Source organism: Diadema antillarum, unplaced genomic scaffold (assembly GCF_040938485.1).
Source record: "Diadema antillarum isolate AM-2024a unplaced genomic scaffold, OU_Dant_1.0 seq00000063_RagTag, whole genome shotgun sequence".
Taxonomy (NCBI): Eukaryota; Metazoa; Echinodermata; class Echinoidea; order Diadematoida; family Diadematidae; genus Diadema; species Diadema antillarum.
Window position 1 is genome coordinate 198,305 of NW_027271166.1, and position 22,870 is coordinate 221,174.

At 41.0% G+C, this 22,870-nt stretch overlaps 1 protein-coding gene across 1 annotated transcript; it reads left to right on the forward strand.

Annotated features, from left to right (window-relative positions):
• The first annotated feature begins 818 nt into the window (after positions 1 to 818).
• LOC139725883 (14-3-3-like protein 1) lies at positions 819 to 22,261 on the forward strand. The gene is made up of 5 exons (XM_071636960.1): positions 819 to 1,323; positions 13,432 to 13,609; positions 14,717 to 14,880; positions 18,090 to 18,185; positions 19,876 to 22,261. Exons 1-5 carry the CDS (start codon positions 994 to 996, stop codon positions 19,927 to 19,929), a joined length of 822 nt encoding a protein of 273 aa, XP_071493061.1. The 5' UTR covers positions 819 to 993; the 3' UTR covers positions 19,930 to 22,261.
• Positions 22,262 to 22,870: the final 609 nt, after the last annotated feature.

Consider the following 22,870-nt stretch of genomic DNA (forward strand, 5'->3'; position numbering starts at 1 on the left):
TTGGACTGTCTCTTATTTTGTCCGATCCGAACGAAACCGTTCGTCTCACTGCTGCTTTCTCCTCTCGATGGTTTACGGACTCCTCTACAACAAACTAGCACTTCCTGCAACGTCGGCCCCGCCTCCTCCGATACATGCAGCCGTCGCTGATCGCCAGTTCTCTGTAGGTATTCCAATACGTACGTACAGTACACGTACGTACAGCATGCTTATCCTTCGATACAAGTGGCGTCTGCTGCGGAAATTGATTGCCTTGCTTCTGCAAGTTTCGGGTCCTTCCCACGAAGAATGTAATGCGAGTCTGCTATCAAATGAGTATGCACTCTGCCGTATATAATTCATCGGATTCACCCCGTACCAATATGTATTTTGCTCCGGGAGTTTTGCCAACACTTGTGGCTTTACGGGTGACAGAGTCAAGCTAACAGAGCAGGAAGAACCGAAAAAGCCGGGAATTCCCAAAACTTAAATTCTTACTTCATGACATCACTGGGCATGACTACCAATGACTCGCCCTGGTTACCGAACGTCATACACCTTGATTCCAAATGTAGGAAACCCCTCACCGTTGGTACTGCTAGGAGGTTCCTTGGAACGGTGAAGTGGTCACATAAAAACGTACTCCGATTCATATATTTAGAGTTATCGGATGTCTGCGATTATAAGGCCTTTTGAAGTCTAAAATCGTAAATGTATAGCCACTTAATTTCATAAAACACCATTGTGTATGAAAATCAATAAGGAAACGACGTTTTATCTTTGGCGGATTAATAATTTTGGTCAAATATTAGTGATAGGGCCCATTCTCGCCGCCATTTTCTAACTTATCCCTTGGCTCGACGACGCCCGGCCCATGTATGTGTGCATGTGTATGTGAGTCTATTTGATTGCTACTTTACTTCGACTGATGCCAATATCCACATTTCGGAAAAGAGGAGGTTGATTGATTTGTGAGAGTATTTTCTTCATAGGCCATCATCTCCACGTACCAACATGGGGAATCCTGATAAGGCATATCTTATTCAAAAGGCTAAACTCGCTGAGCAGGCCGAGAGGTACGATGACATGGCCGAGGCAATGAAGAAGGTGACCGAAATGGGCTGTCCCCTGACCAACGAGGAACGAAATCTGTTATCTGTAGCGTACAAAAACGTTGTCGGAGCAAGGCGCTCATCATGGAGGGTAATCAGCAGTATCGAAGCGAAGGAGGCGAACCAGAGTAGCAATTCAACAGAAGCGCTCTCAGAAAGGAAAAAGGCGTTGGCGAAGGATTACAGGGTGAAAGTTGAGAAGGAGCTTGAGGATATCTGCAATCAGGTTTTGGTAGGTAGCATCTGATCCAACGAGATGAATGTAAATTTACTGATAACTTCGTCATAGATTGCTGTATCTTATGTGCTCGCTGGTAACGACATTGGCAACAGCAGGGATGTAAGGGGATGTAACACCCTATGTAAACTGCGCTCTCACGGCATTGCAGGGTGTCGCCCGTACGGGCTGTAGTGTACAGGCCCTACTGTGACTGGGACACTGTGTGGGTTTCTAACAGCTAGGTGAGCATGTGTCACGATATAGGCGGACTGTCGATGGACTTCTGGGTTCTCTCGCTTAGACAGCCAAGGGCCTACACTTGTTCTCACTGACCCAAACGAAGGGAATTTATACATTGAGTAATTATCCCGGTTTGCAGCATCAACATAGACTAACGACTAACGTTAGAGTAGTCTAATTGTGGCAGTAGATTTCTGTACGGCCGTGAGCCTGTTCACAGTTCACGGCAGTCTAACGTTACTTAGAGTGTCCAACACATCGACACCGTAGTCTGTCCATTGAAACCGACACCCCTCTGTTCTATGGCTTTGTGCGTGAAGAATGAACTTCCACGCATTAGAACCTAAGACAACACCACCGTACGTGCAGTGGTTCTGCTTTTTCACTGGGCATTTGAAGATGTTGAAATATTACTGAAAACCCGATAATAAACAAGATCAACAGCAAAACATGATACCGTAGATTATGAATGTAACGCAAGCTGCCCATGATTTGACCATAACGCTGTCCAACATTCGACCGCCTGCTACATTTAAAACGTATGCTAGGGTTCATCGTTCAGCACTAGATGGCGCTCTCGCACGTAGGAAGGCTACATCTTTTTCTACGCACGCAGTGATCAACTTCTGAGCCCATTCGCGATGATCGCTAGCTGTATCAGTTTTGAGAGGGGTGCATTGATATTCTTTTCAAAAGTAATACGGCCGTATGACAAACAACGCATTCTAATCGCAAACCTGAACCTACTTCTGCCTTCCTGTACGCAGCCGCAGCCTGTACGTGGGTTTGCGTCTGCTACCGGCTTACCGTAGTTATGGGTAAACTCGGCCTAGCGGGTAAAGTCGGCCGCCAGCGCGCACAGTACATAAAATTGTACTGTGCGCGCTGGCGGCTGACTTTACCCGCTAGGCCGAGTTTACCCATAACTACGGTACTGCTAGTAGCCCGAGGGGGATGATTTGTTCAGCACGCTAAATCGAAATTTCACACTTATTTGTCGTGACCTTTGATGTATTTTGTACTTTTATAAAATCCACATTGCGCAAAATATGGTAGTATCGAAACTACACTTTCAAAATTGAAATGTTTTCTGAATTTTTAAAAGAGATTTATCGACTTCACATAAGCGCATGTGTTAACAACAGTTCACGAAATGGACCCTTGTAATGCGTGGTTTCAGTGAAATCAGCTGCCCGATCAGAACCCGCGAAGAGCTTTGCGGTTGCTGCCGCGGGAGTCGCTATGGATGTGTGATTTACGACTGCCATTCCGCGTATACAGATGCCGCGCGCTGGCTCAGCGCTAGCGAGCTCTCCTATGACGATATGCAAATCGAAGCTTCCATTAAAATGGGAAAATCGTGAATGTGAAAAGTTATTAAAATGCAAGATTTTTTTCAAGAAAACAAAAAGTTAGGCTGATTTAAACCATATTTATGTCTATATATTATCAATGCACATATAATTGATCTCATTTCATGGCTTGGTGTACATCTGATTTTCATATGATAAACGCTACCTATGCGTGTGCTTGTGGTCAAATTTTGGCACGACAGGTCGAACCTTGGCATTTTTGTCTTGGGACTATAGGAAAAGCAATACGTGCATTTCACACGTATTGTCAGTGGAGGGTAGGGGTGTTGGTTTCCAATTATGGCGCAACTGAGTGCGTCAAAATAGCCCACTCGTTCGAAGCAGTTATCTTGGAGCGTGTACCGCAAATACCATTTTCAATGCGCGCCTGTGAATTCAGAGTATTTTCTTTAGGCCTATTGTCTACATATGAATAAGATTTCAGGCAAACAGAGATATTTTGACCCTTTTACAACCAATGGCGAGTTAAAGCCAAAACATAGTTCTGGTACGCCTGCAAAAGTTGTCAAACTTCGCTCCCAAATGTCAACGTATGCCTAGGAAATGTGCGGAATAACGCTGTAATAACAAGATATTCGATGGGCAACGACGAAAATGCGAAATATTAACCAAAAAGGTTCAGTCTCCGAACTTACCTGAATGGGGTCAGGCTAAACTCGGACTCGGGGATAACTCGGCCTCGCTTTGACGGCGGGCTGAGTTGTATTGGTTGTCCCTCTGGATTGTACAGTGTTGTACTATGGGAGTGGCCTGTATAAACTACATTGTAGCGCTCCGCGTTCTGGCTACTCGCAGTAATGGTCCGAGTTACTACAACACGCGCATCAAAAAACCTCTTTGGCGCGCATGCAAAATTAGTGTGCGCCTATCAAGCACCTCTAAAAACAATCAAAGACGCTTGATAAACAACAAAAACTTCAATGACCGCACGTCTCAGCAACTGAGGTGATGTGCGTATAGGCTTGAGGACCGTGCGCTGTCCATTTGTTTTGTACAGGATTAGCACGCACTTTCCTGTCTGTTCAGTTAGGCCTCGTTTGGCATTATACAGTAGAATGTGGCGATCACGAACTGCGTGTAAACTGTCTGAAATAGGGTCGAGTTTTCCCTGAGACCGAGTTAGTCTGGAACCTTCTGGAATAAAAGTCGGTTTTCCGACTTTAATTACTTTTCTCAAAAATTTTCAAAACGACTCATCATTCCGGCAAACCGCGTCAGCCAGGTAAGTTTCTTTGTAGACTCTTTTGATATATTGCAAGCAAATATGAGATGGTGCCAGACGGGTTCTCAAGCCCTTACCAGAACTTTGTTTTCACTTTAACTCGCCAGGCTTCGCGCTGTGTCCCAGCCAAACGGCGAGTTAACTTGCCGAAATACACGCCTGTCTTTGATCGTGAATAAAAGCTCTATATGCTGCCCTCGCATGATGAAAGTTTACGATACGATAGGGGGTACCATTGAAAATTCTTGAGAAAACTTTCAATAAAGCTCTCCAATGCATCGCTGCTTCGCGAGTGTAGCGTAGTGTATTTAGTGACATGAGTCTGACTTCACCACAGTTTTGCGAGTGGTTAAATTCGCGATTGTGAAGTACAGCGAGCGCGGAATGCAGAATGTATGCGTGCACGTCTCATCCAATATTTTTGCGTGTTAGCACCCGACTCGCTAAATTCGCGAAACTAAAAACAGCGAAATATGCAGCGTAGTGCAGGGAAAATACATGCAAGTCTTTGGGAGCGCTGCAGAATCGTAAGGTTAGGTTGTATCAATTCTGATTTTCCAGACTGAATATTAATATTTTTCTTTCGTCTCCAGAGTAAAATGAAGCTGATAGTGTGAAAATATGATTATCAGAGAACATCTATTCATAGAAAAACATCAGGGTTTTGATGTGTTGGACACAACTATACAACATAGGGTAAGCCTACCAGTATTCGATCACCTACCAGAATTTGGTCATTTACCTTGAGTAAAACCACCAGTTTTCGGACACTCAAGCTTTTCTTCAATATTTGTTCAACTCAATAAAACGTACAAAATGATATCGACAACAATGTGTGTTAAATATATCGAAACTAGAGTAAAACTCGAAGTTTTCGGCTGGCCTCCAGAATTCGGACACTCATCACTTATCACAAGCCAGCAAATTCTATCGTCACAACACATGCATATCATGGCGCCCATATTACATCATTTCACATACTGGCACAGTCGTTCACAGCAGGGAAGTGCTATAGTCACCTCCAAAAATCCATCTGAAATCCCGAATTTTGCCGTCATAAAAATGTAGAATCGGCGCAATTCATCCAAAGCCATTCTGTTGCGAGATTTTTCGCTTATCGCAAGTTCAGAGTGTGATGCTATCCTCAAAAAAGCAAAAGAAAAACATCGCCATATGTGCCGATGCAGTAATTAAAGGCGCGTAGTCCCGGTAGTGTAGAGGGCGCTGTTGATGATACTGCCGATCACCGTTAGCATTGATACGAAGATTACTGAAGTTGAGCTGTCGTCAAGAGTGAAGTGCGTAGGTGTTGCTAAGTAATGTTGCCTTCGTTGTCTTCTCTGCGCATCACGCAGTCTATAGTAATTCCAGGGTGCATGCATATGTGCTTGTTATTATGACATCACAAAAGAAGTTTGCGAAAGTTGTCATCCCCCTCAGCCGAATCATGAGCCGAACTGTGATCGAACCACTGACCACAGTGAATCAGACTTCTTCGGACTCCGGGAAGTGGGCCACAGCGTAAGCACTAAAGAGGTGTCGATAGCGTAGGTCTCTATAGGAAACTTGCGTTGTTGCCGGCGTACGCATTTGACTACTGTAAAAGTGGAAATTTTCACGGTGTTGAAATTTTCGCGCATTTCACGCAACCAGAAACTAGGGCAAAACTAAATGCACGCGAATATCTTCGGCCCCCATATGATCCTGTGCATGACGTCTTGATTCTGCGGAATTAAAAACACGCGAAACTCTTCTTACCCGGCCAAGCGCGAAAAATTAGTCGCGCGAAAATATTCACTTTCACAGTAACCCTAACCCTTTTCCAAAGCGTGCATGAATAATGCCCCACTTTAATGCCTGAATTCATAAATGTGGTTACAAAATGTCATTTTGTCGACGAAATGACTGATTTCATCACAAAATAGAGGCCATGCGACACTTCGCGCTCCATACATATTGTCCATGGTTTAAACCATGGTTTCAATTGTACCACCTTCGTGAATTCGGGCCTGAGAGTCTGGGTCACCGAAAAAGCGCAGAAAAAAAAAATCAAGAAATATGCCTTTTTTTAGGGAGATTTTTTGCTTATTACAAGCTAGACTGTGATGGGTATCTGCAAAAGGCAAAAGAAAAATAAAATCTCCATACATGCCGATGTAGTGACTAAAATGTACAGGGGTTCAATGCAAGTACAGACTTGTCAGAATTTGGTCACCAATGGGCGCCGCAACATCCCCAATTCAATTTTGCGTCAACAAGGTATTTCACGACGCAATTTTGAGTGACCTTGACTGCGCGTTGACATTGAACGCACAAAATGTGACAAGTTGGTCTGTCCACGTTACACGCATTCACCACTAAGTCTAGAAATGGTTTGATATCATTTTAGAGCTGTTATTTTCTTCTCTCATCAAATTAGGCTGTTGATTGAAAAAAAAGTTTCAATGAGCATTCATGATTTGACCTTCATATGTTAATACACAGATTTCTGTCCAGCATTATACACGTTCATCCAAAATTTTTCATTTTGGCATAACTTCTAATAGATTGCTTGCTTGAAGCAATTTTGAGGCAAAGTTATCTCTCATCAAAGTGTTCATGAAGATGACATAGTATTAGGGGTACTTCACATTGGAAACAGAAAATAAAGGGACATCCCTGAAAAGTACCCTTTTACTGTGGAAATGCCCACATACATGTAGATCTACCAGGTACTTGTAGCTCACAGCGCCACGAGCCTCACACACACAGCACATCATTAATGCACCTATCAATTCTCGCTATCGCCAATGACGTAAACAGTACCCGGATGTGGCTTTTTCGTCAAGATTTAGTGCACTTGGTAGCAAGGGTACTTCCGGCGCGGGGCATAATTTGCACAACGCTAGCGTGCGCGTACGTGTACCTTACCTGTAGCGCAGCGCCGACCACGGATACTAGTACAGTAGGCGAATAGGCCGCTGTACCGCCCGAGCCAGCGAGTGGCCAGGCCTGTCATACTCGTACACTGTAGTCCCCGCCGGCGGCCGGCCTTGCATTAGCATTCACCATAGACAGATAGACAGAAAGATCCGTCTGTCCGGAGGACTCTTTTATATTTTGCCATTAACGCTGTCCTCCGTAGACGGTGGGGATCGGTGAAGCCAGACGCAGTCTCCGCGGAACATTCCCCGACGGACAGATACAGACCGATCTTTCGGTCAACATGCACCACACTGCACGCAGCGCATAAGCTAATTATATAACACATACCGGTACGGCGTACTGCTTGATCATGCGATCGATGAGCACATCACAGACCAGTCATCTCTGCATACGCTGAAAATATGCTGGAAAATATTCACCCACCTGGATATACAGTATATCGTCATGGAATATGCCCATCTTTTCTTTTATTTGTTCTCTGTCGAAATGTCACGAACACAATCGGAACGAACAGTAATTTCTTCCAAGTAAGTACGTACAATGTACGTAGGCACTAGGCCTACTACCTAGTGCTACTATAATACTACCACTACTAGTAAGTCGCGCGTGCACGTACTGCGCTGTGGAGTCACCCGCAAACTTCACCCACGCGGCCACGTCACGTCTCGCATGCCAGTAAGGGTCCTATTTCTGCAGATTTTTTTCATTTATTGTCGTGCGAACAACACATGGCAGCTTCGCAGCAACAACCAAATAGTCGTATTAACAGCAATTTCTTAAGAATGGAGAAATTTCAAATCATATTAAAGCTGTAATTCAAGTCGAGAAAACCGGAAGTACACGTAGAATACAGTCGGTTGTGTGTATGAATAGCATTAGTCACGTATCACGTGCGTACGAACGGAAGTGACTTTGCTACCGGACTATCCCATAATGCACCGTAAATGACGCTTAAATCAACATCCGGGTACTTTTTACGTCATTGGCGATAGCGAGAATTGTAAGACCCACTAGGTGACCCCCGCGAGATGTCAGTCATGGTCAAAGGAGAGTCCACTTCTTATTACCATGTACACACCCTCCGTCGCCACTTTGGACTCACCATTCAATGAATTATGCGCACCCTCCGTCGCAATTTGGACTTACCTGCAGAATTTGACTTTCCATCTTACGCACATCAGGTTTTGGAGGTTTCGTGATGTCTGTAACTTGTGTCTTCTTTATTTTCACTTGCTACTAATTAAAATCTATCAACAGAAAATTTTGAACTTAAAATATAACAAAATTATAACTGTAGTTTTGATACGGAAAAATATCCCTCGTAAATATTTATTGTTGAACATTTTCCCCCTCCAAATTCAAATTCGTCGTTCGAGTACATACGGATCGTGCAGTGCATGCGCGTGAATATGTGCTGCTGCACGGTTACAACTAATGTGCATGCGCATGCATATTGTACGTTGCGCTATAGCGGGACTATTTTTTTTGTAGTCGAGTGGCGCTGGCAGTAGTATCGTACGTATACCACTGCACCCGACTGTACTGCATGCACCGTTATTAATGCCCACATGTTGTATTGAACGCCGTGCGTTTTCAATGCCAAACCAGCAGCAATCGCAACTGCATGGCACTGCCACACGAAATACATGTACTTTCAAAGATAGCAATCGTGAATAGGTAGGCCTACATGTACATTCATTTTCTATTGGCTTTGAAAAACTGATGTTTCTTTGAAGTGTATTATTGCATATGTCAAATATTTGAACTGCAATAGTATTTACTGGTTGTTTTGAAGAGTTCTGGTTCACATGCATTCACTGATTCGACATTCATGTACATGCGTTGATCGACGCGTCCATGGTATTCAGTACCGGTCCTGTGCGTACGTGCGTAATAACGCGCGTTCGATGCTGAAAGTAGTGCCAGCAGTGGACTAAATTGGACGCACCCCGTACGCACATCGGGACCCACCCAGTAAAGAGACTGACATTGCCCCACCATAACATCTCTGGCGCGACTCACCAAAGGTGTCCTTGACGGTGCCCTGAGTCCATAATTTTGGCGCAAGTACTCGCCCATGACGCATTTCTCCCGGGGGTCACATAGTGGGTCTTACAATTGACGGGTGCATAACACCACAACACATGCATATAAACTCTCAGTGCCGCATAGGGTACACAAGGCAGCTGCTGCACATGGCTGTGCTAGCCTGGCTTTGCCAGCTGCGCCGCTGGCCATTGATTGTGGAATCGGAACGGAAGTAGGATCTTCTTTGAGAAAACTTACAATTAAAACAGATATGAACGTTTGTGACAAGACCCAAAAAAAGAAAGAAAAAAAAAACAAGCAAGAAATGAAAGACGAAGAGAGTGAATTGGATACCATTTCAAGAAAATGAAGCTGTCTAGAAGTTAAGGAAAAAATAGGTTATTACCTCCACCAAGGAAGGAGGAAGTTAAGTGATCATCAGTGTTGGTTTGTTTGCAAAATAACTCAAAATGTTGAGAACGGATTTGAATGAAACTTGCAGGAAAAGTCGATAATGACACAAGGAACAGATGATTTAATTTTGGTAGTGATCCAGGAATTTTTATGGATTTTTGAAGGACTTTTGATACTTTGACATTTTAGGTCAATGAACTTGGTGTTCTAGCTTGTGCATACTGGAGGTTTACATATGTGCACTAAAGTGCGTGCTCTGTTCAGGCAAGGTGGCACGCAACTGAAAGCTGATGACGCAAAGAAAAGATTTCTATATCTGAAAATTGCATTCCTGTATGTATAGGTGGCAATGAGTTGCTGGCTTGGCGGAGGTCTGCGCTCTCCGAGTGCTTCTCAACCGTAGTTTTCAGAGCGGTGCTTGCCTGCTACCAGCTGAAGTCTTGATGTACCACTGGGACTCTGAACAGTCGTAGCGATTTCATTACGAGGTCCCCCAATCAATTGTGACTTTGCTATTGATTATAATCTATCGTTATGAATACGGCGAGAACAGAGTGAAAAAAATAAAACGTACCGGGTACTGTATATGCTGAATATTTCGCAAGGTTTTCATTTTCGTGAATTTCGCGAGTCAGGTGCTATTTGCGAAATTAGACACGCGAAAATATTTACTCTGATCCAGATGTGAATGTGACGTACATGTGTACACTTCTCCATTCAGTACAGGACTCCATGATCGCGAATTTAACCACTCGCGAAATCATCGGGAATTCCAGATTCGTGAAAATTTAGACTTGCGAAATATATGGCGTATACAGTATTTGCAAGAAAATAACATTAAGAAGGCAATTTGTCTGTTTTGTGACCATAGTTTGAAAAAAAAAAACACTGATAGTCCTGGGCCCTGTTTTATGAAGAGTTAAAATTGATTTTCAAGTTGATTTCAACTGTAAGTTTATGGCAACCTGTGTGGTATAAAGGAAATTTAAAATCAATTTTATTTTTTGATAAAACAGGGCCCCAGGGAGGTGGAGAGACAGAATGTTAGGTGAAAACATCAAGTAATGTTACAGCATGATTACAGTATAACATTGGAGAAATCTTGCAATCTCATTCTTGGTTTTAAAAATCACTACCGTAGGAGTGGAAATTTTTGCGGTGTTGAAATTTTCTCGCATTTTGCGCAGCCAGAAAGTAGTGCGTAAATAAAAGCACACAAATATATCTGCTTGCTATATGTTGCACATGTCTTGACTCCGCGAAATTAAAAACGCGCAAAACCAATCTTACCCAATCGAGCGTGAAAAAATTACATGTGCGAATATATCCACTTTTACAGTATGTTACTGTTCAATAAGCATTCGAACTGTGAATTACTCTATAAGTCCTACCTTTGGGATTTGCCAATCAAGAGTTCTTTATATTTAGCACAGGAATACAATTCAGAAATAAGTGAAACCACCCAACAAAGATCTATATTCACTTTCAGTTACAACAACATGGCATTAACAATGATGCAACTCTGAACATGGTGCAGTTATAATGCCGGAGGCCAACTGTGGACACTGGCAAGTTAGTGAAATAATTTTTTGCAACCTGGTACATCGATGGGCAGTTAACACTGTTGCATTCACGGATCACAAGTGTAGAGGCGAGGCACGCTGATGCAATGGACAGACGCCCATGATATTCATTGAGCCGAGCTGCTCTTGTTACTTGCCATGGCTCATGGCACAATTACATTGCCAAAATTTTCTTGCCTGCATGGATAGTATTGCGCACCGAGTTCCAATGTGCACATAGGACCTCTTAAATTAAAGTTGAATTCTGCAGATGTGTATCCTGTTTTTGATGGAGGGGTGTATCTATTTCATCGAGTGGCAAGTCCAAATTTGTGCTGAAGGGTGTATCACATTCATCGAGATGGTGATGCGCCTCTGACAATGACGTAACCATCCTGGAGTCAGGGTGTATCTTACAATTGACAGGTGCATGAACTTGAAGAAAAGGGAGTGATCTAGGACCTCTGTTACACATACGAAAAAGCTTCTTGTGTAAATGGTCACACAAAAATGGGGCCGGTCTAAGGCCAACTCCACTTCAGGCCACCTCTAGCGGTGGTCTGAGGCCAGCCCTGGCTATGTGTAAACGGTACCCAGCCAGAGGCTGGCTTTCAGAGTTGCGGTTGACTGGTCAATTGACCTTCTGCAGTGGCGAGAGCACGGTAGAGTTTCGAAACCAAATTCACCAAGCAAAATGTTTGTTTGCTCAGAGGACGCTCCTATGGCAGAGTAGGGAAAGGCGACGTGAGACCGGCCCATGTGTAAACAGGGTCCATGAGGAGCGTCATCACTTGAGCCGGCCCTGAAGCTCATGTGTAAACGGTCCACAAAGTGGCCTCGGGCCGGCCATGCAAAGCAGGCCTCGGGCCGCCTTTCATGTTTAACAGGGTCAAAGTCTAGATGGTTCTGGCGTGTTTCCTTTTTTTCTCCTGCATGTGATTCTATGTCTGTGAAATGTGTTGCTTGCAAAATGATGCAAAGGATAATAAGGCTGAGTAAAATAAAGATTAGTTTCTCGGTCCTTGCGCACATCCGATTTTGGATTCGTGCCAATTTTTTTTTATGCCTCCGCCACGAAGTGGTGCCGGAGGCATTATTTTTTAAAATATTGACCATTTTTCAAAATGGCGATGATAATATATATTTTTTGGTGTGACTGTTGGCATCTATTGCAAGTTTCCACATCAACTTTTAAGATATTTACTACTTATGGGCAGCAGAACAAATATTGAAATTCAGCTCCCATTCCAAATAGTGATCAATTACTGCAGGTTATTTTAGGAATAGTTTTGTGTCCAGATTGGATCAGTTCACAAGCTACACATATCTGGTGCTGCAGCGCAGTCTCTGAATTCTATTCAGTGTGCCAGATCATCTATAGCAGCAGCACGCATGCGTAAGCCAGCGCAATAGCAGGCACAAGTACATGGCCTTTGAAAACTATGCAAGGCTCATGGGCATAATGGTTCAGGGAAGACAACATTGTCCATTCACTGCATACATGCTGATATCTTCTTACCACTGTACTGTGCCCATGCCGACAGTGCAGCTGGTCGTGTGCATGTAGATCATTCTTGCCCAGTGGTTCAATTGCTCGTACACGCTATACTGTTTATTACCAGATGAGACTGTAATGCAGTCCGTGCATGATAGAAATGGCACATCATGATCCAGAAAGTGAATGTCCCTTTTTTTTTTGCAGCCCAAGTATAGTAGATATCAAGAAGATTGATGTGGCAACTCAAAAAGAGTGGGGGGGGGGGGGGGGGGGAGGGCGAGAAATACAAATTGATGTTTTCGTTAGCATTTTGAGAAATAGTAAAGAAATATAAAACAATGAGGGGGCCACAATCAGATGAGAATATAATTTATGGGGGGGGGGGGCATCACGGCCAACTAAAGAGGCATCGACGTCCATCGATGGCCGTTAATTAATTTGAGCCCTGTAACTTAGAACCATTTGAGGTATATAAGTGAACTTTGGCATATGTGTGAGCGGATGAAGCTGTGCTTGTCAGCTTTTGGGCGCTCACGGTCAAAGGTTGTAGGACGAGGTCAAGTTGTACTCAAAGAGATCGAATGTAAAATATCGATCAAGATTTCTATGTCCTTCTAGTTCTTATTTTTGTCTGTATCGTAAGTTCATTGTAGTTGTTGAAAGATGTAAAATGGCATTCTTTTTGATATGTGTGTGAAAGGTGGCGTTATGATGAAAACTATTACTTGCAGTTGCTTGTAATGATTGTCTCTTATGCATTGTGAACAAAAATGGGAGATTTGTATATTTTCTGCATGTTTTAGGAAGTTGAAGTTTGTTCAGATAGTGATAATTTTCAATGTGCTTGTTTTCATACAGAAACTGCTAGATGAAAATCTCATCACGCCCGACTCAGAGAAAGACAAAAAGGGAGACGATGCCGGTGCAGATAGCAAGTCGGTAGCAGCGGAATATGAAAGTCATGTTTTCTATCTCAAGATGAAGGGAGATTACTACCGTTACCTGGCTGAAGTGAAGCAGGGAGACAGCAGAACTGGTAAGAACTGTGCACTTTAAAATATTTTAACACAAGACAAGCTGTTGAGGTTCAGTGGGGAAGACCACAGACTATCAGTCAAGAGGCCTGTGGTTGGGAGTGCCCTGGCTGCAGGGGTTGTGCCCCTAGGCAAGGCATTTTATCCATATTGTGTAGTGCATCTGAAGGGATGTAAACCCTCCTATGCTATGATTTGGTAGGCTTATAAGCATTCATTGCTTATCTAGCTATTTGTAAAATAAATGAGTGTAAATCAGGTCTTTTGAATGGTCCCCTCAGAGCTGACTCTGTCCTGTAGGATGACAAAAGACGTTTGTTGGGATGTCCTTGTGAAACACATTGGAAACATTCTGCATTAGATTTCAGATGGCCATTTGTGCTTTATGCTCATTGCCTTAAAATTCTCAGTTGTAGTCATGACTTGAGCATTTACCTTCTTTTCTTTTTTTTTTTAAATTTGAGGCAGCGGCGTCACTAGGAGGGAAGAAAGGAGATAGAGGAAGAGGAAGGGAAGGAGTAAGAGGAAGAGGAGGACGATGAGGAAGAGGAGGATGAGGAGACGAGAAAGAGGAGGAGGAGGACAAAAGTTGTTATTCCAAAAGATAAAATAAAGTTTGTTTTTCCGAACCACACTAATGCCCCAAGATAACTAGGTATTCGTTAATCCAAACATTTGTGACGTTATTATGACGGTTCTTCATTCCGAAAATGAAATATGGTTCCTTAATCCAACATTTGAAAATGAAATCAGATCAGTTTAATATTTCGCAGAAGGTGCATTTGATCCTAAATTTAAATAATTTACTGTATAAGTGGAAATTTTCGCACAAACAGACGCTTGCGTGAAAATAAAAGCACGCAAATATTTTTGTATGCCGTATGTTCCAGCAGTCAATGTCTTGATTCTGCAAAATTAAAAATACGCGAAATCCATCTTACCTGGCTGAGCGCGAAAAATTACTTGCGCGAAAATATCTACTTTTACAGTATGTTAATCGGGAAACGGAAAGAAGTTGCATACATTGTACATATGAGACCTCCCGGGTCTCTTGTTTGTTCAGTGGGAGATCATGATTATGTATTTTTTTTTGTGTTTGTATTATACAGCAATTGTTGACAAATCCAAATGCGCCTACGAAAAGGCAATGGGGGAGAGCGAGGACAAGATGGCCCCAACACATCCGATTCGTCTGGGACTGGCCCTGAACTTCTCAGTTTTCTACTATGAAATCCTGAATAATCCAGACGAGGCTTGCAAACTAGCAAAGAGTGTGAGTGCCCTCCAACTTTAGTATCGTACTTATCAAGCAGCTTTTCTCATTGCATGGCATGATGTATTCTAGAGTTTGCAATGGTATTTTGATCTTCCATTTTTAAAGACATTCATCATTTATTTACGAGCAGTCTCCATTGTCTTGTTGCACATGGTTTGTGTTTAATGACAGGAATTTGACTAGTTGCATATTACTGTATTTAAAAATTGCACAGATGACAGCCACAGGATGCAATGGTACTTTAACTGAATGTCATGGGATGGGCAATCAACCAGTCGGATGGCTACATTCTTTTTAGGTGTTACATAAAAGTAACTGAAAATGAATATGCAGTGGACTCCTGTTGTGACATAGTCTTCAGGACCGGCAGTTTTCTTTCGTTAGATCAAAATTTTGTTATATAATTGTACAAAAACACACACACACACACACACACACAAAACACTCCAAAAAAACAGCAGATAATGTTGTAGCCAGAATTTTTACTTTGTTATAACCAGAATTTCGTTATAACTGTGTTCTTTATAACTGGAGTGCACTGTAATCCACTGTGAATAGTTCAGGAAAACCGGTACCCTCAAACAATGCTCGATGTGCTATGGCAACAAGGTTGACTGTACAAAGTACTGTAAAACATGATATATTCGCGGCATGAATTTTTCGCGAATTGGAACCGACAGCCTTTTTCGTGGCAAGAAATTTTCGCGAAGTCCACTGGCGTTCAATGCATATAGTGTAAACAAGGACTTTCGCGTGCATTTTAATTTCACGAATCTTGGCGCTCGCGAAATTCGCGAAATTAAAGTGCACGCGAAAATTCCTCGTTTTACAGTATATGTAGTGAGAATATTAGTGAAGTTCACTTGTTTCCGACGTGGCAGGGGGTATTCTATAGAGGGCATGATAAAGAACAGTAATAAAAATTATTGATACATTAAAAAAAGAATAGTATTTTTTAGGGTGACATTCCATATTGAATTCTGAAATCCCCATGGACGTGATACACAGGCCACCAGGTTCCTGTAGGAAATGTGTTAAGAGTTTGTACATCAGACATGGCTAAAATGCGTGTTCAATCAAATGTTATCTGCTTTCAGGTTGTCTTTGTTTGTATTTGGCATTGCAATTTGTGGTAATCAATTATTTTTCTATATATTTTGCAGGACTCTATGCAATTTTTTTTTTTTTTTTTTTTCTGTAATGACCCTCTGGCCACTAAAATCTGGATATCTTAACTTTTTGTGGTCCGAAATATTCAGCAACATATCAATCCTATTTGAATCTTGAAGTGCCTGATCTGGATGCCGGAAGATAGCCTTTTTTGGAAATTTTGGAGTTTTAACATCAATTTAGTGACCCCAGGACATTTGGCCACCACTAAATGATAAGCTCTGTTCCTGTTCAATAGATCAGAAGTGTACCAATATGCCGAGTATTATGTTTGTTCTATTTGTGAAATATACTTGAGGCATGTCCTCTGCAAAATATTAGAATTTTTTTGTTATTCTGCTTTTTATTTATTGGAGCTTAAATGTAAATTTAAAGAGTGTAAAAAAAAAAAACAACTTGGAAGAAATAGACTTGTCAAGTACTCAATTCTTTCAATTGTGAACTATCGCCTTGTCAATATCCCCCCCCCCCCAATATGTCTCAAATAATAGTGATATGCAATACATGCGTGCGATCAGCTAACCGATTGACATGGAATCTCGATCATATTTGTTCTAATTATTCGCGATCATATTTGTGAAGATGTACGCATATATTTAGAATGTGCACACATCAGTACTGGCGCTTACGGAGTAGAACTTGAACGCGCGGAGCACAATTGCCAAATTGTTATAGAGATATGATCTGATTATCAAATACAATTTTATGTACATACTTTCAGGGGCTATCACAGGTAAATTTTGGCTGTGTATTCTAGCTGTACACAAATTTGATTTCCAGGGTATTGGTACACTTCAAAATGTTCCCTTCTTGCATTGATTTTGAACTGATGGCAGTGATATCTTTCACATAGAGAGTGCGGATTGATACATCAGTTCACCACGTAATAAAACACGTCAACTTATTATTAAGCGTCAGCCAATGCGCAATTTACATTGTAAATAGCCTGTTGCTGGCCTTGAGCGATGATCAAAATTTCTCTTCAGGGGATTATGTGATGTGCCATGTAACAGTCTGCATGCTTTTTTAGTGTGTAGGGGAATCCTAATTATCCCCCACCCACACATAGTGTGCATGGGAGTATATTCGAATCGCTCTTAGATCGGGTGGCTGTTCGGTCCATTGCAAAATCTTGTGGATCGAACTACTCTCATTTTTTTTAAGCACTTGACCCCAAATTTGGCATGTTTGTGTGACCGTTATCAAAGGCAGATGTTTAAGACACATTTTTCGTTAGTATCACATAATGCGTTGCCTTGGCAATGGCAAATTTTCATTAAAATCATACAAAATGTTGTGGATCAAACTACTCTCAGTTTTAATGCGATTCAGGTGAAATTCAGCTTTTTTTATATGATCAATGGAATTTTTAGTCGTGCAAGACACCTTTTTCATGTGTGTGAAGAAATCTGTTTTTTACCGATCATTAAAAAAAATGTGGATTGACCTCATTCCCTTAGTTTTTGAGTATTTGCCCCGTGTTCTGGCACATGTGACTGCTACAGTATGTAGATGTGCAAAACACATCTTTTGTCCATGTTGAACAATACATTGCCATGGTGACAGCATTTTTTCACTAAAAAGCATGCAAAATTTTGTGGATTCAGTCAGCATTATAAATGTACATTATTGTTATTATTATTATTATTCCCGTAACCATTACATTTTAATTAAATATGTGTTCTTACTTGAGCAAATGTACTCTGAAGTTGAGGTTGCTTGTTGATTATGAGATTTTGCTTATCTAAAGCAGGTGGCAGGTTACAGGTAGAGCCTCGATACAATTATTGCAATTATTTATAACTCAATGCTGCACACTGGCTCTGGTCCGACGGTCCTTGACCAGTAAAAATCACTGTCACACCAGTAACTTTTTCAGGAATGGACCAGTAAAACATTGAAAAACTGGGTACCTACTGGTCCGACAGAGAGGCCGGACCAGTAGAAAAATGGGTTAATGTGCAGCCCTGTAAACAATTTGATCCTTTGTGTTACAGAATAGTGAGCCAAGTTTGTATGCATTTGTACACCAACAGGCTTTTGACAAGGCCATCGCTGAGCTTGATCAACTACAAGAGGATTCATACAAGGACAGCACGCTGATAATGCAGCTGCTCCGAGACAATTTAACTGTAAGTTGGTAATTACTGTCACTTTTGTGTGTGTGTGTGTGTGTGTGTGTGTGTGTGGTAGAGCGCTAGCATGTCATGCATATTGTGTCTTGGATGTGTAAAGCTGTGCCTCACACGTCATTATGATGGACCCAAAGGATACCAAGTGAGAACTTATTGTGCCTCCCCCACGGTGTAGCCGGGGGCATTATGTTTTTGTGTTGTCTGTCCATCAGTCTGTCCGTCGGTCTGTGATCAATTTTGTGGACAGCGCAACTTAAAGAAAAAACCCGCCCTAAAAATAAATTCCAAAAGAAAGAGAGGAAAAAAAATCCCTACAGAACATAGCATGTACTACCTGACAGTCATTCTTGTGAGAATTTTGGGTCCAAGGCCAAGGGTCCAAAGTCAGGTTGGAATGCTAAAATTCTACTATGTAGTGGTGAAACTACACTTTTCTCCATACCTTGGAGACTACTCAATGCATATGCTGAATGAAACTAGGTATATACATGCAATACTGCACAATGATTCCGTAAAGAAAGGTTTTGTTCTAAAAAATAGGATCAAAGGTCAAATGAAAATGTTCAAGTGTCATAATTTTCCCCATATTTTGAAAATAACTAAAAAGATTGTCATGAAAATGGATGTTACCAGTCAGTAATTATTTGAAGAATTGTAGGCCATGGTGTCAAAGGGCAAGAATCAAAGGTTAAATGAAAATGTTCCAATCCCAAAATACCTGCTCTTAAACAGTTTAGCCATCCATCCAAATGAAACCTAGTTGGAAGGAAAATAAGCACTAGCACATTTGTGACAGATATGTCGTTTATTATTTGTTGCCAGTTGTGTAAAACTGTCATCTCATATTGTGAAGACCTAGTCTAGATGTGTCGGGAGAACCATGCATTATGGCGCAGGCATACCAGTTGCCATATCGACATTTCTAATTCATAGTGTTTTTGAGTGTACTGCAAGCATCAGTTGTCAAAAGCCTGATGCGAATTGGAAATTGTTGCCAATTTGTGTAAGATACTGCAGTATAAACTTAAGTTGTTGTATATCTTGTGATGACATAGAAGAGGCAGTATATATTGGACATTTAACAAAAATAGAATTTGTATTCATGTTTTTGTGGTGACAGTCGAGAGGTAGGAAAAAATGTACTTCAAAAGAAAAAATGAAAAACTCTAGTCCAAGCTGGAAAAACAAAATAGCAAGTACATAACCCTTTGCATGGTTGGCCTATCAAATACTGACAGGCTTTCCTAACTGTATACGCTGTTATTTTCGCATACAGATATTTTCGTGAATGAAGCGGTCACAGACATTTTTGTGAGATGTTGTTTTCGCAAATTGACACAGAGACTATCATAAGCACACTATAAGCCTCTCTCATGGTGACATTTTTGCATGTTGTTGAATCGTGGTCCGACTGTGATTCTTGAAATTCGTTAAAATTAAACCCTCCCAGAAATAACAGCTTATACAGTATAGTATGGAAATGTCCTGTCTTTCATTGAATTGCCTGTTATCTTTTGGTCTCTTATGTGTATAGTTTTATGAAGCACATCTCCCCTATCAGTGCAATGTTGGGTAACATGAAGTAGGTCCAACAAAAAGAATTGTCTATGTCATACAAGTGATTGAGTTTGCAATGAAAACGGTGTGCAAGTCCTTCATTCCCATTTTATTTTACTTGTCATTACAGCTGTGGACATCCGACAATGCAGATGAAGTACAAGAAGCAGAGGATGGAAATTAAGAGTGTCTGCTAGCTGAATTCTAGGTTTGCCGTAAATGTTCTCATAATCACAAAAGATGTATCCAAACAAATAGCTTGAGAAAACAAAAGACTTTGCTTGTATCCTTTCCATATTTGAGGTAATGATGGAAAAAAGAGCACACTGAACTTAAAGCTTGTTGATCTCGTCAGTAAGAGGAAGGATGTGAGAGAAGAGTTTGGTTGTAAGTGATTATGCTGCACTTCTGCAAGGCAAGGTGGTTCTGTTTCGGATGGAATTATGACTTCAGTATGACGGCTTCAGGTCTACACCACTAACTTCCAAGATTTCAGTCAAAGTTTAAATTTATGACATGCAGCAAGAATCAACATGCATAATCCATGGGAATGAGTAATGGGGGAGAAAAAACAACAACACACAGGTAACTACACTGTCCATATTGTTCCACATCTCATGCAATTTATCTATATTCAATGGCAGAAACTAAGTTCAAGACAAGTAACCCTGTGATGTCATTTATTGGCTTGGTATGCATAAAGTACTTGCCTTGATGTTACTATTGTTAGATTCATCAGGAAGATAGACACTGGGCAGAATATACAAGAGTTGAAAAAAAAAGAGATAACAGCTTATGTCTTATTTATTTCTATCATACTGTTCAGTGTCCAGTAGTTGTTAGATGCAAAATGCATAGATCTAGATGATGTAATTGAAAGAATTCCATGAAGTTATGACTGTTGCTGCACTATGTGGTTGCCTCTTGAAAACTTAGTGCAAAGACTATTGTTATCAGTAAACCACATGTCACATTTAAGATATGAAATTGGCACATGTATGTGTAGAAACCTGAAGTATTTGTGCATGTTCTCTCAATTCCCACGGAAAGCAAGTTATGTTTGCATACCTATTTCCAAAGATCTTTGTTTTTTTTATTTTATTTTACATTATATGGAGGAGAACCATGAGGTGAGTGGTAAAGTTGCAGTACATACAAGCAGCAATGTAATGGTAACTTTATTTGTTTGAAGTGAATTTGTTATATTTATAGCACAATATCAAGTGTTGTCCAATAGAAATCAGCAACGCTTGCCATGACAGTGTGTTCTGCCAAAGCTTAGGCAAGAAGAAAAGAAAGGAAAGTAAAACTAAAATGCAAGTCTTTTTTTTTTCCCCCCTCTAAAATGTTTTGTGAAATGATACCCCTCCTTGAATGTTATGCACTTCTTCCTTTGGTGCACCCATGTCCGTTAGTTTCTTTAATGCGTGTCTTCGTGCTTTCAAGTGTGTCCCCATCCAATGTCTGGTCTCTGTGGAACTGATATCTGCATAAGCAGGCTTTGTCAATGTGTGTAAGACACTGGCGGCAGCAAGGGTTGGCCAACTGACTTGACATAATAACCATGTAATTGAGCCACACGTTACTCCAGAGACTTAATCGTTTAGGCAGGTTTCTCTTGCAAATTACGCTGAGAAACTTATTGGTAGGCACAGTACCAGTTCCGTTGGCAATTGCACTGGATCACTTGTTTATTTAATATTATCTATGTGTCATTGTGATATTTCTGGTTCAAAATGTATCAGAAATGTAGCATTTATGCATTTTTTTATTTGTGACAACAGAGGTGAAAATGTAATTGTAATGATAATGATATCTTATGTTTTATCGTGTAGTAATTTGTGATATATTCTTCCTGCAGGGACGACTATGATGTTTGAATTATTTCCATTGCCTTAGGAAGTTGGTTGTTTAACAAGTGAGTTCTGTAGTGTTAGATGACTTTAGCAGTTAGGATACCTTGTGTGAAAACAGTTGTACTGTAGTGTGGTTACAGGACTGTCTCATCGCTTTGCCATTTACTGCAGTCTTTATTTAGTTACTTTCATTTTCAGTAATTGATGCTTTGTAACTCGATCCATGCTGAGGAGGCTAAATGAACTCGATGGCCTACTACTTGTACTAAATCGACAAATACAGACTGCTTACTATTGAGAGTAGTAATTTATCTTTGGTTGTAGTTGTCTAATACAAACTGTCACAGGATCATAAAGTAGATATTACTGATTGTCCAATTTATGCTTCCCAAGGCGTATTCATTGCTGGATTGATTAATACTTTAGTATAATTTTCCAGAGAAGTTTCTTATAACAATTTTCATCTGAAAGTTTTCAAACAACTGTGCTTCATTTTATCAGAAGTTATCCCACGTTTGGTAATGTTAATCATGGCCTAAAGCTAACCGTGACAAGTAAGTGCATGCATTTTAAGCTGAATCAGATGTATTACCCATTACAATGTATCCTGTTGAACTGTCAGATGCACAGTTAAAATAATTATAATGTCTGTTGTCTGGATACACTTTGTGTCTGTTTTGTCATGTATTCTGTCGTGTGTACATGTACCACTGAATAAACTTGGCAGTTGTAAAAATTGGGTTGAACCAGTTGTAGTGTGTGTGTGTGTGTGTGTGTGTGTGTGTGTGTGTGTGTGTGTGTGTGTGTGTGTGTGTGTGTGTGTGTGTGTGTGAGTATATATGTGTGTGTGTCTGTATATGTGCTTGCATATTCTGATATTATCTTGTGTGTTCTGATGTGTGTGTGTGGTTTATGTATGTACAAACATGTACTGTAAAAGTGGAAATTTTTCTCACAACCAGAAACTAATTCATCTTATCCGGCTGAGTGCGAAAAAATTACTCATGCGAAAATACAACTTGTACATGCATCCACTTTTACAGTATGCCTTGGCAATTTTCTGTGCCGCATGGGACATTACATTTTGGGCAGCTGCTGAGCAGGTACATTATTTTTACCTCACAAGTCAACCTTGCATATAAGTCGAATCTATTTGGACTGAAGAAACGTAGCTTCAACTGTAATAGACAAAATTCGGCTTCTGAGGGATTAAAATCAGTAGAATGTAAAGAGAAAAGGACCTGAAAAGACCTTCGTCTTCAGCAATTA